The sequence below is a fragment of the Rhinolophus ferrumequinum genome, chromosome 22 (assembly GCF_004115265.2).
Source record: "Rhinolophus ferrumequinum isolate MPI-CBG mRhiFer1 chromosome 22, mRhiFer1_v1.p, whole genome shotgun sequence".
Lineage (NCBI taxonomy): Eukaryota > Metazoa > Chordata > Mammalia > Chiroptera > Rhinolophidae > Rhinolophus > Rhinolophus ferrumequinum.
The window spans coordinates 9,027,910-9,043,507 of record NC_046305.1 but is presented as its reverse complement, the minus strand read 5'-3'; the positions used below and the strand labels follow the sequence as shown (position 1 = coordinate 9,043,507).

Genomic DNA, 15,598 nt, shown 5'->3' with positions numbered 1-15,598 from the left:
TCAGAGACTTGTAAGATCAAGGAAAAAGATAAAACAAGAAAAGAACTCAAGCAAAGATTTAGGTGAGAAAAACAGAAAGAAAACTCAAGAAAAATTTTGTAGGAAAAAGGTATAGACCAAGGTATAAAGGTTTGAAGGCTTTTGAAAAAAAAGAAAGCAGTAGAGCATAGCAGTTAAGTGTACAGGCTTTGGTGCCAGGCTAACAGAGTGTGAAAGAGCCTCTGACTGATTGATCTTGAATAAGTCCCTTTTCTTTAGTTTCCTCATCTCTATAATGGGAATAATAGTACCGTGTTTCCCTGAAAATGAGACCTAGCCAGACAATGAGCTCTAATGCGTCTTTTGGAGCAAAAATTAATATAAGACCCAGTATTATATTATAGTAAAATAAGACTAGGTCTTATAGTAATTTTTGCTCCAAAAGATTCATTAAAGCTCATTGTCCGGCTAGGCCTTATTTTTGGGGAAACTTGGTAGCTATCGCAAAAAAGGTTCTAGTGAGGGTTAGATGTTATATGTAAAACATAACATGGTACCTGGCTCATAATTCTTGGTGTTAATAATTAAAAGGAAAAGTCAGAGGAAGAAAGTACAATAAGCAGGGCCTCAGGTTTTCTGTACAGGGATCTCCTGCGTCTCTTCTAACTATATGTACGCTCCAAGCCAAAGGAGTCAAAATCTGATTCCCAAATAATATATATAATGTTGAAGATCCTATTTATGACAACTGGAAAGTTATAGTATTATGTTTCCTTGAACTTTGTTTTCCTTGAACTGGCCTGAACTTAAAAGGCACATTTCAACTTATCCAAAATGCCATTGGCAAACAGAGGACATGAATTAATATAAACAACCCAAACCACGGAAGTGTAAAACTTATTAAATTTTAATGCCAAACGAGTAAACTTTTGTTCCAAGTAAATGTTTTATTAAACTGAAGCAAAGTCTGATTTTGATATATAGAATACTATTTTATTCTTTATTTTAAACCTTTCTTACATGTTTAAAAATATACAGGGGTTCATAACAACCTCGGTAAAATGATGACATTTCTATAAAGGACCTCTGAAGCCAAACCACCAGTGTGCGACAATGGCGGGCTTCCACAGGCATATTTCATTAACGCATTTCGTAAAACAAAGAAATCAAAAATGCTGAGAAGAAAAATACTCAGTAGTTTGATAGAAATGTTAAAATATCTGTCAGGCAGGAAACTTAGGGTAAAAAAGTAAGATTTAGATGTTTTACCACTCACACCTGCTTCACTACTAATTCCCAAATGCCATTTAGCTACATCCAAACCCCTGACAATTTATTACACAATTCCATGTAGCACACTAAAAAATAAGCTAATTTAATCTCTGAATATGAAAACAGATCATTACAAAAGAAAATACTGACAGCTCTTACCTGTACTTGATAATTAAGTATATTGTATTCTCAGCAACACTAAGAATGCAGCTCGGTCTAATATAAATATCTAAATAACAACTAAACAAAAGTATTCTTCTCTTAAAAGAAGTTTTTGTATATTTTTTCCAATGTTGATGACTTAAGGAACATTGATCTATATATTGTGCTAAGAAAACATTAGGCACAGATCACATAATATAATTTACATTTTCTTTGTTGTAAAAAATGTGGTATGTGCAAACGCATATCACACAAATGATTAGTGGACAGAACAGTAAGTTTTGTAGTCCTAACACAAAAAGGTCATTTTTTTACTCAAAAGAAAAAAGAAAAACCAGGACACACCAAGTAGCTTTAAGAGTGGTACCTCACATCTGAGTGAGTACCCTGCATCTGAATTCTTTGTGGATTTTCTTAAAGGAAAATGAAGCTTTAGTATAGAAAATGGGACACCATTTGGGCACATGAAATAATTTAAAAGGAACCAGAAATAAGTGTTTCCAAAAGCCATTAAAAATATTTAACACAATATCTCAAACAGGCTAGAGATTGCTTTGTAGGAAGGAATAAATTATTTAACATCATGATTGCTTTACATAGTAGATTCTTTCATCAGCTAAGACACTTCTGGATTAAGGTACCAAAGGATGCAGCTCAAGAAAAATAGAGAGAAAAACACAGCAGGCTGCTAGGAAAGGGGGAGGGGACGAGCATAATTTTACGGTAATGAAATAATACTGTGTCTTTTTATTCATAGCAGAAAATTTGTGCTGCAGAGATTATAAAAACACAAGCAAAAGGGTTGTGTGGCAGGTACTAAAACACAACGCTTATTATGCATCCTCCATGGAGAGACCACGTATGCATTTCAGATCAGTGTGTTTAAAAGTACACTTTGATGCAAAAGATTACACTTTGCCACATATATAATATGTAGCATTTTCTACAAAGGGCAATTTATGTAAGTAATTTCCACAAGCACAAAGAGAACGAAAGAGAGAGAGAGGCAGAATGAGAGACAAAGACAGAGGAGAGAGTTCAGTCAGAGAGAGACAGAGACAGTGAGGGGCTTCGCTCACGTCCTGTGGAAGATCTGAGATACTGTTTTCATCCTCGGTGCTTAATTTTTCCTATTACTGCACATTTATACTCACACACTATAATTATCTCATGAGATTGCCCTCTATACATCCTTTTCTTTAGTTTTTTTCTCCATAAGAAAAAAAAAAAAAGAAACCTTTAGTCTTTTCATCTCACAGTCAACTATTCAAGTAAATATTTCTCTAGTGGCAAATTTCCAGATGAATGAAGAATATGATCCCAAACCACTGTCAGATTACATTTGATTTCCTGTGTAGTTCTCTTCAAATGGAACAGGAATTAGCCCGCTTCCTGGGTTTGGGGTCTTGTGTTTCCTGATCCTTCACACACATACAAGACGTGCACATCGTCTCGGACAGTCTTCGGAGGCCCAGCCGGAAGACACTGTTGGAAAGGCTGTATATTACACAGTTACAGAAACTATTACTTATAGCCAGCCAGGTTGTTAAGAAGGACAGTGTTGGATTGGCCAAGACCCGGGAGCTTTCCAGAAGAAAGTAAATGATATAGGGGAGCCACAGCATGTAAAACACACTGGTTATCCGAAACAAAACCATGGCGTAGCGACGGTCAGGGCTGTGTCCGGTCTCTCCAGAGGCACCCACCTCGTGGCTAGGGAATCGGGACCTCCGGTCATGTATCTCTTTGGTGTGCTGCCGGCAAATTTTGAAAATGTGGAAGTAAGTGAAGCAGACAACAAAGGCAGCAGGAGCATAAAGTAAACAAACAATGAAGCCTGTGAAATAGGCACTGGTGAGCCAAGAGGTGGCACACCATTCAAAAATGTCACCATGGTAACCAGGTTTCCCCCAACCAAAAAAGGAAGGCAAGAAAATCAGGCAGGAGTAGATCCAGATTAAAATAATGCAAATTCTCAGTCGACAAGGGGTGACCAGTTGATTGTAGGAAAGAGGCTTGGTTATTGCCAGATAGCGATCCACACTAATGCAAGCAAGACATGCCATGGAAACACTTTTGAGAACCGAGATGATATATCCAAAGACCTGGCAAGTCAATGACTCATGGATACCCGTGGAGTAGTGGAGAAGTGAGAGAGTAGGAACCAAGCAGCTAACTCCAACGAAAAGATCAGCATATGCCATGGTCTGAATGAAATAGCTGGTGGTGTAATGGTGTAAGAGTGGGGCACAGTGAAAAACAAAGATGACCGTTAAATTCCCAGCAATGATTAGAAATGTCAGCAGGACAATCACAATTGTCTCAAAGACGCAGACGTCCACCGCGCTGTAATGGCCAAATCCCAGTGGGCAGGAGTGGCGCTCGGTCCCATTCACGAGGCCACTGCTCAGGTTCTCGGTCCTCCATTCAGTCCACCTGGATTCATTCATGGCTTGGAATCAAGGGAACCTGCAGCCTTGGCTACAGCAAGCCGGTGCCCTGCCCGGCATCTGTTAAACTCTGCACGAGGGTTTCAGAATCAGCTTCGGTAGCCAGTGGCAGTGCTTCTGTCACAGCTGAGCATCCCAGAGAGTGTTCCAGGCTCTTCATCAGCCTCAGTGCAGCAGTGACACACCTCAGCTTTGGGAGGGGAGCGCGAGGAGGGAGGGGATAAGCTACAAAGGCGGTGAAAAAGGGTCACTCGTGAGCTTCCTCTGGTGGTCTCAAACAACTTTTTGCAGACACAAGGCACTTCTAGAGAAAATGGGTTTATTACCTTGCACTATGAAAAATTAAATCTGCAACAAAAATAAATAAATCAATTGCCAAGGGAAGAAAAGCTTCTGTGGGTTGTATGTCCTCCTCAGAAGGGCTGTTTCTTAGGGATCAACTAGAAAGAATGAGAAAAGAAAAGGTCTGAAATTGTCTCAGGCTTCCTGTTTCATCTATCATGAGAAGTGGATTCATATTTTAGAATTTAAGTAATTAAGATCTCAGATTTGGTTGGAAAGCTAAGAAAAAGTTCATTGTGACGAACAGTGTCTTTGGAGCTTTGATGCTGGTGGGTCAACTTTATGATCCGTTTCTCTCATTTCTTTAAAAAGCTACGAACCACCGACCCATTTCCCAACAAAAGAGTCATCTTTATTTGGGCACAAAGGAGCAGAACAGAGATAACAGACTCCAGATTGCCCTATAGTTTTCATGAGGAGAAAACACACTATCTCCAGTAGGAAGGTATAATATGAAATGTGTTAATACCTGACAAAATATGATAAACTTCTGAAGTTTCAATCCTGCATGCAATTTTAAAACATTCAGAAGAAAACAGTTTTAGTCTATTACAGTTACTGGTGCTACCACCAGCAATGTAATTTATACTTCTTCCTTTTCAAAAGGAAAATAATTCATTTTTGCTATTAATTTCAGCATCAGTAACTGAAAATAACTTTCATCGTCTAATATGCCACCTTCTTTATAATAAAGCATGACCACAGAATATATAGTTATTTCTCACCTTTGTAACCACACCTATATCTCATCATATATATAGGTAACCATACATGAAATTTAGACAATAAGAGAAAGTTTCCTATAAGCACCCTGAGCTTATTTGACAAGAAATGTTGCCATTATTAATTACTGAGGCATTTCTATTAGGCTTCATAGTCTATGTTTCTCTACCTTTTCTATTTTCATTAGATGATTAACATATTAAATCATTACTTCAACTAAATCTTCTGAAAGTGGAAAATTACCTTGTTTGTTACATTTGCAGTTATGTAGCAGCCATATGTTTAAAAAAATGTCTCTTCTATTTCTGCATTCTATTTTGAGCAAGTGCTCAATTAACAGAGGGGCCATCAGGCAGGTTGTAAGACGGTCTTGTTTTAAAATACCTCTAAAGCATCGAGATGCGTTTAGATCCTAGAGTTTCAAATACTGAAAGGCTGGCTAGATAGAATCCATCCATAAGGCTTCCAAGGTCGTTCTGATATAAGGTGCACATTGTCAAAGGTCTTTTTTAAAGTACAGGCATTTCAAAGAGTCTCTTGTCAGCCTTTGTTGTCATACCTTTTGAAGAAATACCATGCATTAAAAATAAAAACACTTCCTCAGGAACAAAGCAGCAGCTTCATAGAAAGCATTCTTCCGAAAGTTATTTTCTCGTGCAGCAGCAAGTCATTCAGGGCGGTCCTTCTTTTGTAATAGCCACGGGACAGTCCTCCTTGCACATCCCAGTTTTACTTGTCACCAAATAGTTCTCTCATTACAGGGATAAGGCAATGCTTCTCACCTACATTCATTCTCATCAGCTGCTAGGCTGGGCTGCTTGATTCAGAAGTCCGACTCACTGTGATGCAGTCACCAGGATGCTTGGGGCTATTCTTCACAGTCTCAGCATCACTGCCTCCACCTGAGTCGGAGCCCTGCTCCTCCTCCTCCTCCTCCTGAGCCGATGCAGAAGAACTCACCATCAGAAAGGTGACTCGGTCCTCCTGCCCCAATCAACAGCACAGCCAATGGCTACTGCAGCTGAAACTGTCACTAGGTAACAGTTGCCAGGCACATGCAGGCTTATAGACTTACTCGGCAAGCTCCGATCAAGATTGACAAAAGAAGACAATGGGACTGACCGATCCTTATAACATATTAATGGCATGTATGAACTTCTAGAGGTATTCTCCTTAGAGCATTTGTAAAGATTATTTCCTATGGGCAGGACAGAAAAAGACAAAACTGGGATACACCTTTAAACCTGCAGAGAAACTACCACAAGGTACTTTAACACTAAAAGTCAGCAGTAATCTAATGCTTATTGGCAGAAAAAACTTATTAATTATTAAACATCAGTTAAGTCTTCATGAACTCCAGTGATATAGCTACTATTTTTATTCTCGAAAATATAGCTATATTTTGATTAATAGAAGTTAAAAATCACGTAATCGCTCCAATCCCTGCCATACCCACACTAACCTGCTGAATTTGATGTATTCAACTGTACAAACAAAGCATTGGAAGTAACACCTGTATACTAAAACCTATTTGGGAAAACATATAAGGTCAAATATGACCTCAGAAGAGTAGGCATTAGAAATAAATAGAATGACTGTTCAGTCCACTTTTGAACCTAACATAAAAAAGATTCAAAGAGTCAAAGAACTTTGTCATCCAATGCTTGAATTAGAAGGAAGTAAATAAAGCTCATTTATTTGATGGAGGTTAAAAATATTTCCATTTATTTTGACTTACTATTGATAAACATTCACTTTTAAAAAGCATAATCCTTCTGGAGTCTGCACTCTTCTTAAAAGTGACTTAGAACTATTTTACCAATTATTTCAGAATTAAATCAGGAAAATTAAGATGAGGATGAAAGATAACTAATGTTTATTGAGTACATTCTATGTGCCAAGCATTATACTGTGTGCTTTACATGTTTTTTCTCTATAAAAACCTTACATCTCTATGAAGAAGGTACCATCGTAATCATTTTCCAAAGGAAGAAAATAGGTAGTAGAGAAAATAACTATAACTGGCCTACTATTTATTATTACAGAGTTTTGAATCTAGGATTGACATAGGTCAAAACTGTCATTCTTAATACAACACTGATGAACCCATCCTGTTTTCCTCTCTTTTCCACTGATGGCTACCAGTCAAGAAATGTCTAAGAAGGGTTCTTTTGGATTTTAAACAATGATTTGTAAAGAGTAGAAAGGCCTATTCTTTCCTTCATGTTGAATGGCCTTTCAAGAAGACCACACTACTGCTAAAATCTCAGGGGTTTTGGTGAAATTGTAGAACGGATGCGCATTTTTCATTTCAAGGAAAATTTATGAAACAAGTTAGAATAATCTTAGAATGAGAACTATGTTGAGGTTTAAAAGTAAATATTTAAATTTAATACAACAACGTTAATGTAAATTATGCTGCAATGGACATGGGGGACATCCAAAGAACATGAAATACTAATTCAAAGAGATATATGCACCTCAATGTTCATTGCAGCATTATTTACAAGAGCCAAGATATGGAAGCAACCTCAGTGTCCATCGATACACGAATGGATAAATAATATGTGGTACATATACAAAATGGAATATTACTCGGCCATAAAAAATGAAATTTTGCCATTTGTGACAACATGGATGGACCCAGAGGGTATTATGCTAAGTGAAATAAGTCAGACAGAGAAAATCAAATACCATATGATTTCACTTACACATGAAATCTGAAAAACAAAACAAAAAACAGACTCATACAGAAAACCAACTGTTGGTTACCAAAGGGGGCGGGGGTTGAGCGGCAGGCAAATTAGGTGAAGGTAAAAAATTCTAGTTGTAAAATATTAATAATTAAGTCATGGAGATATAATGTACAATATAGACAATATAGTCAAAAATATTGTAATAACTTTGTATGATGATAGATGGTAACTAGACTTACTATGGGGATCACTTCATAATGTGTGATAATACAGTATCACCATGATGTACACCTGAAATTAATATGATATTGTATGATAATGATATGTGAATTTAAAAAAATAGCTAGAAAGTCCTATTTTGCAGGGAAGCATTTTGACTTTTAGGGATACCTAAAAGTATTAAAATCAAAGAAAACGGGATGTAATTTACATTCGTTTACAATAATAATAATTTTTCAAAATAAAAATTATATTTGATAAATATTCATAAATGTAGACAGATCTCACATTCCATATGAAGAACAGTTAAATACCAAGTTTTACTACAAAACCACTGAAAAATAAAACACTATCAATTATTAAAGCTACCTCAAGCCACCGAAATCTAAACAAATCATTTTAAAAGTATAGACTTTACACATTTTTAAAATACCTTTGAACTGTAGTATTCTGAGTATCAGGGAAATGGCAAAAACAATCTCCTTTAGAGAAATTAAAATACTCGATCACCTTAGTTTGACACATTTTTTTCCCAAAAATCACTGGCAGGGATTTGACTCTAAGACTACTGTAAATAACCCATAATTGTACATGCTTTCAAAGGTATATGATGAGATGAGAAGGAGAGTCCAAGGAGCAGTGCTCTGACCCACCAACGTCCACCAAAAAGCTTCAGTAGTTCTAACAAGATAATGTTCTTTTCAGAGATTGGCTGCTTCTACTGGCTCCTCACTTTTCCTCCTTTCCATCTTTTTTTGATCTGATTTTAATAAGAACTAATTATAATGTGAAGCTCTAATAACAAAAGATCATTAATATTGTTATATTTACATAGCTCATTACATAAAGCATTCTTTGTTTTTATATTAGGCATAATTCTCTTCATTTTAGGGGTCATTAGGTGTTTTATTGTTGCCATTCTTAATACAATCATTATCCTTCTTTCAACTGATGAATGCTAGTTGGAAAATCTCTAAGAGGAATCATTATTTGGTATTACTTCAGAATTACTTCTAATAGCTAAAACTGTATAACTTTATGAGATGATACACCACAAGTATTTGATTTTTTACTTATGCCTTAAAGATGTTTTATATATTCTTTTATATGTATCAATATTTCAATATTTCATTATTAAACCTGTAAGCGATTCGAGCAACTACTCAATAGGACCTAAACAGTAAAGCAAGATAGAGACATTAGCTATCAATGGTAAACAGAATAAATAGTAGGCAGTGACTATCAAGGGTAACCACACAACTAAAATATTAAAAAGTAAACAAATATAAAGTCAAAGGTTTTTTAAAGTACTTTTTAAATGTCCCCAAGGTGTATGCATTCGGAATTTATCTATTTCTTCAATGACTCCTCTCATTGGTTAACTTTTCTCCATCTGCACTGTCACTCCCCTAAGCAAGCTAACATCAGCTTGTGTGTGGACTACTGCAGCGGCTTCCTGCGTTGTGTGCAGCCTCTCTTCAATCCATGCTGCACAAAACAGACAGAACAGTCTTTCCAAAACGCAAACCTGATTATATCACTCCCCTGTTTAAAAAATTAAAAATTAAAAAAAAAAAACACTAAAAATACTAAGAACAGAATTACCATATGACCCAGCAATCCCTCTTCTAGGTATCTGTCTAAAAACTCTGAAAACATTTATCCATAAAGATAGATGGACCCCTATGTTCATTGTAGCATTATTTATGGTGGGCAAGACAAGGAAACAACCAAACTGGCCTTCGATGGATGATCGGATAAAGATGTGGTACATATATACAGTGGAATATATTACTCAGCCATAATAAAAGATGAAGTAGTGCCATTTGTGACAACATGGATGGATCTTGACACTATCATGCTAAACAAATAAGTCAGAAAAAGTCAAGTACCATATGACTTCACTCACATGTGGGATATAAAACTGAAAGCAACAAACGAACAAGACAGACAGACAAAAACTCACACACACAGACAATCGTTTAGTGGTTACCAGAGGGTAAGGGGGGAAAGAGGGTGGTAGAAGAGGGTAAAGGGGGACAAATATAAGTGATGGAAGGAGAACTGACTCCCGATGATGAACTGAACACACAATGCAATATACAGATGATATATTGCAGAACTGTACACTTGAAAGCTGTATAATTTTACTAACCAATGTCACCCCAATAAATTGAATTAAAAAAATACTTCAGTGCCCTTAGGGTAAAGTCCTAACAGGTCCTACAAAATCAATCCAGTCTCTCTATATCTATCCAATCTTAACTTCTAGTCTACAGTGCTCAGTATTAGCTAAACTGGCTCTATCTCCCTCCACTCCGCCGATCCCCCAGTCCCACATACATCTGTTATGTTCCCTATTGCCTTAAGTTATCTGTACCTGCTGCTTACTCTGCTATCACACTTGTGTTAGTTAATTCCGATGCAATCTTCAGTTGTCAATTCAAATACCTCTTTAGGGAAACCTTCCTTGAATTCCCAGATTAGAGCAGATTCCACACCTATCATAGGTTATAAAAATCTATTTCATTCGATTGTGTCTTCCTGACTAGATTGCAAGCCCCATGAAAAAGGCAACATCTGTTTTGTTCCTCATTTTCTCTCAGGTGCCCACACTACAGTGTTCGGCATAGAATAGGAGTTGAACAAATAAATATTTAATATAATTTAATGTAAAGCATATAAAAATAGCTTGAAGAGTCTATAAGATGACAGAAAAATATTAATAAACAGTTTTGTGACACTCAGAATACACAAAATTCCTTGTAATCCCTTGTATAACATACAAAATTCACAAGAGAGCTATAAAATATATGACCAAATTTCAGAGGAAAAATAATTAGTCTAATATATTCAAATTAAGAGTAACATTCATCAATACTTCTACCTAAACCCAATTCAATATGAATATCTGACTAGTGCTTTGAAAAATCGTATCTAACAAGAGATACTGATTATTTACTTATTTTAATAATGACCAATGCTGCAAGATGCAGTATCAATGTATTTTAAATGTAGTACTATTAAATGTGGTATCAACAGTGTAAGACAACTTGGTTGAAGTACTAAACGAAAAAAATAAACCCTCTGCAGTGGCACATTCTACATTCCGCTGATTTAGTGACTTCTCAAAGGCCAAAACAAGTTTATATTGTTAACTTCATTTCACTATAAAACAAGTTATACTTGTTAAATATTTTTAATTGTTGATAAACAAGTGTTAAGTTTGTGGCACTGCAAAAGACAACTTCCTCAACCTAGGAAACACTCTATGGGAAAATCGACAGCTAACGTGATATTTGATGGTGAAAGAGTAAACGCTTTCTCCTTAAGATCGTAAATGAGGCAAAGATGTCTGTCTGCTCTCACCACTTCAATGCCCATGGTACCAGAGGTCCCAATCAGCATAACAGGCAAGAAAAAGAAATAGTTAAATCATATAAGAAAAGCAAGACACAATTGCAAACATAAGAAATACTAAAATAAAAAAAATCATCCCCAAACCCATTAGAACTAATGAGTAAATTTCGTCAGAATACAAGGTCAACATACAAAAATCATTGCCTTTCTATACGCTTTCAACAAACAACAATAAAATTCTAAAACAATAAACCATTCACAATAACCTCAAAATGCAAAAAAAAAATATGAAGTCTTAGCAAAAGATGTATAAGACCTCTACCCTGAACACTACAAAATGCTATTGAGAAAAATTAAAATGTCCTAAGTAAATGGAGAGATACACCATCTTTATGAATTAGAAGATTCAATATTGTTAAGAATGTCAGTTTTTCTCAAATTGATCTATAGATTTTTTGCTATTCCAATTAAAATCCAAGCAGATTTTTTTTTTGAGAACTTAAAGTTCTTTCTAAAGTTTACGTATAAAAACAAAAAAACTAGGATAGCTCAAACAATCTTGGGAAGGGATAACAAATAGTTGGAGGACTGGTACAACCTGATTTCAAGACTTACTATAAAGCCACAGTAATCAAGACTGGCATAGGATACATAAACACATCGTGGAAAACAATAGAGTCCAAAAATAAACCCACTCTTATCAACTGAATTTCCACAGACTCTAAAACAAGTCAGAAGAAAAGAAAATCTTTTCAGTAAATGGTAGTAGAAAATTTTGGCTATCTGGGGGAAAGTAAACTTAGACCCCTTCCTCATACCATACACGAAAAATATTTGAGATGATCATAGATCCAAGCAGAAAAATTAATATTATAAATATATGGCATCCAGAAGAAAACATCCTAGAAGAATAATATTTTCATGACATGAGAGCAGAAAAGGATTTCTTAGGATACTGAAAGCAATAAATACAAAAGAAAAATTTAATAAATTATACTTAAAATTAAAAGTTTGCTTTTCAAAAGATATCATTAAGAAAATCAGTAAGCAAGTCCAAAGGATAGAAAAAAATATTAGTAAACATATATCTAACAAAGGACTTGTACTCAAAATATATAACTGACTTCTATAATTTGTTAATAAAAATACAAATAATGCGATTGGAAAATGGGAAAACACTGGCATAAACACTTCACAAAGGAAGATACACAAATGGCCACCAAGGAAGAAGACGAGAAAGAAGTGCTGAGCAACAACAGTCATCAAGAAAAAGCAAACTAAAATCACAGTGAGATACCATTATAAAATTAAGACATTGACAAATACTAAATGTTGGTAAGGATGCAGAACAACAGAAACTCATAAATTCCTACTGGTAATGTCAAATGGCCCAACTTTGAAACAGTTTGGGAGTTGCTTATAACAATAAACATGTCTACCCTATGATCCATCAAATCTACCCAATAGAAACAAAAATATATATCCATAAAAAACTTGTATGAAAATGTACATAGCAGCTTTATTTTTAATAGTCCCAAGCTGGAAACAACCATGCATCCATCAATAGGGGAATGGATAAACAAATTGTGATATGTCTATACAAAGAAGTTCTGGAAGAGGCAGAACTAATTTTTGATCAAAGAAAGCAGAACATCGTTGCCTCAGGAGTGTGTGTGTGTGTGTGTGTGTGTGTGTGTGTGTGTGTGTGTGTGTTGAGTGAGGAAAAGTATAAGGAAACTTTCAAGGATGATAGAAACGTTTTGCATCTTGATAGCTGTGGGTTACCTGCATGCACACGTCAAAACTCACCAAAATGTAACATTTAACATCTGTGCATTTCACATAGATGCAAGTTATAGCAAGAGGATGATAAAGCTAGGATTTCACTTGCATGTTTCAAGAGCTTCATGTCTGTGTAAAACCACCAAATTAGAGCCCTACATTGAGCAATTTTAAGGCACTGCCAGGAAATCGTACGTATTGAGGTTTGAAAAGGAAAACACCAGAGTCCTCCCAAAGCAATGTCCCGTCAAGAATAAGAGCTACTGAAATGTCTACAAGAACAGATACTGCTGGACAGAATAAGCACATCAAGCCTGTGCCTGCTTTCACGCTGTCTGAATCAGTACACCTGACTCACGGCCCAGTGTTTGTACTCACAGACACAATAGCCCAGATGCAAGTGAGATGCTACGTGAGAAAAGCCTTCTTATTAAAGGCCAGTTATACAACACTCAGACTGCTCTCGCTGGCTGGGATCTAAGACAACTGGTCAACAAAGCAAAACCTTTGGGAGATTCCATTAGTTTTAGTCAATCACAAAGGAAAATGGAGAAAAAAATTACAATATACATGTATGTTTAACTCTTAGTGGGGAAATCCTCAAACAAAATACATAATGAAAATCTAATTGGTCAAAAATAGTACGCAGAGCAATCAAATAAAACCAGGGACAATATGACCTTTCCATTTTCTCTCAGTTATGGTTTTACCTATAAGAAACATTAAGTTTGAAGACTAGGAAAGACCGACTTACAGAAAAGAGTACAGGCTTTAGAATGAGCCAGACCGGGTTGGCACGCTGGCTGAGCACTCGTTATTTATGAGGTCTTGGGTACGTCATCCTCTCCATGTGTAAAATGGAGATGATAGTACCCCCCTTTTAAAGCTGGTTATTTAATTAAAAACTAAAAATAAACTCTGAAAAGCACATAGCAGTTTTTCATTCAAAGCTCACTAATAGTAAGGTAAGCGTATTCTTTACTATCAACTTGCTTTTGTTTAATCATTGCTCAAGAAACGACACCCACAAGTAACCTGCTCAGATTGGGAAATTAATAACAATACTTGCACTATTCTACTGAGTTGCCAGCTCCCTCAACATTCCTTTAGAAACGTTCATTCTTAAAAGAAATACATGGTCTGAATGTGACTCTGCATCTTAGAACATTTCCGTGATCAGCAACACAGGAATATAAAAGTTACGAAACCTAAGTCCATGAAAACCTCACTTACATGGATCCTGCCATTCCCAAAACAGCTGAGACTGTCTCTTTTGAAATTTAAAAAATTTTGTTCTACTCTATCAAATTTTACATTTAAATTTTTATAACAGGTATCATCCACTCCTCTGCCTTCTTAATCTGGGAATTGTGAACATAACTGAATGTTACCTGGTAGGCTGGAATCATCACTGTAACATCAATTAGAACACCTGTAATACAATCATACTGCTGTAGCTGCTGAATTCAATTGTATATTCAGATATACATATAAAAGAGATTGGCTTAATTTACACAACTAACTGGACATCTGGAAAAGAATATATTCCCTATATTTTCTGACTCTATTTATTTGCATAGCAAATATAGCAGTACCCCTCCTTCCTCTTCTAATTCACTATCTTTAATCTTCTAGAGGCTTAAGTATCAGAAACTACAGGAATTTTTTTCCCGAAAAGTAAATAGCAGAACTGCTCTGTGAGTAAAGTACCATAGCTCAGGCTTTGGCTGTCAGTTATTTCTAGATAAGAGAGGTGGTAACTGTTTTAATATGGCAACAGATATGACAAATACACTTAAAAATAACACATGAAAAAGGAAATTCCAAGCTATCTTATATTTTCCATGGAAGAGTTATCCATCAATCATGTTGTTCTCTTATTTATGAAATAACCAATCTGGAAATTATACTGTTTCTAATAAGATTTTTATATCAATAAAATCCCATCAAATATTAATATTATCTCACAGAAAGGGTTCAATACACCCACTTTCCTTTAATTTTTGTACAGTAAAAGCATAGAGGAAAAAGTTGAACCTTGAAACATCTCCTTCAAAAGTCTGTTAAAATTGTATGGAAACAGAGTAAGACAATTACATTTTAAGTAATGGATTCACATTACAGGAAAGAAATGTTGATCCCAATTGATTTTTAATTAAAAGAGATTTTCTATTATAAAAATTCTATTTTTTAAGATATCTTATTGTTATGGCAACTGAAACGCTAAAAATAATAAAGAAATATCAAAGTTGTTATAGCAACTGGAACTTTAAAAAGCCTTCAAGTGTAAAGTAAGCAAACCTTTACTTGGCTTGAAATGCAACATGTATGACTCAGTTTTCAAAAGAAAACTTGAAATACTCATGCTCTTGCCTTCACAAGTTGTCTCTGGAGTCCAAATTTAAAAACAAAACCTTCAGAATAAGAGTTGAAGTATTTTTTATATTCCTGTATTTTTTTTATTCCTATATCCCTCATCATTCTATACATATTCAACAATGTGGCTTTGATAACTAAACAAGTTACCGAACTCCATCAATAGCAAGAAATGTTGATTACTCAATAAATGTACGTTGATTGAACTCAACTGTTCAGAGTTGACACAGAATCTGG

General features: G+C 35.5%; 2 protein-coding genes across 3 annotated transcripts in view; both read right to left on the bottom strand.

Annotated features, from left to right (window-relative positions):
- The window catches only part of RABGAP1L (RAB GTPase activating protein 1 like), a 434,187-nt gene that overhangs the window by 278,393 nt on the left and 140,196 nt on the right, over positions 1–15,598 (bottom strand). The window lies entirely within an intron of this gene.
- On the bottom strand, positions 1,025–5,911 carry GPR52 (G protein-coupled receptor 52). Its single transcript, XM_033093091.1, has 2 exons — positions 5,172–5,911; positions 1,025–4,303 (listed from the first exon to the last, which is right to left on the bottom strand). Exon 2 carries the CDS (start codon positions 3,861–3,863, stop codon positions 2,778–2,780), a length of 1,086 nt encoding a protein of 361 aa, XP_032948982.1. The 5' UTR covers positions 3,864–4,303; positions 5,172–5,911; the 3' UTR covers positions 1,025–2,777.

What these genes read in the sequence shown, in the direction of transcription:
- GPR52 (XM_033093091.1), bottom strand. Translation starts at nt 3,863, where the DNA reads ATGAATGAATCCAGGTGGACTGAATGGAGGACCGAGAACCTGAGCAGT.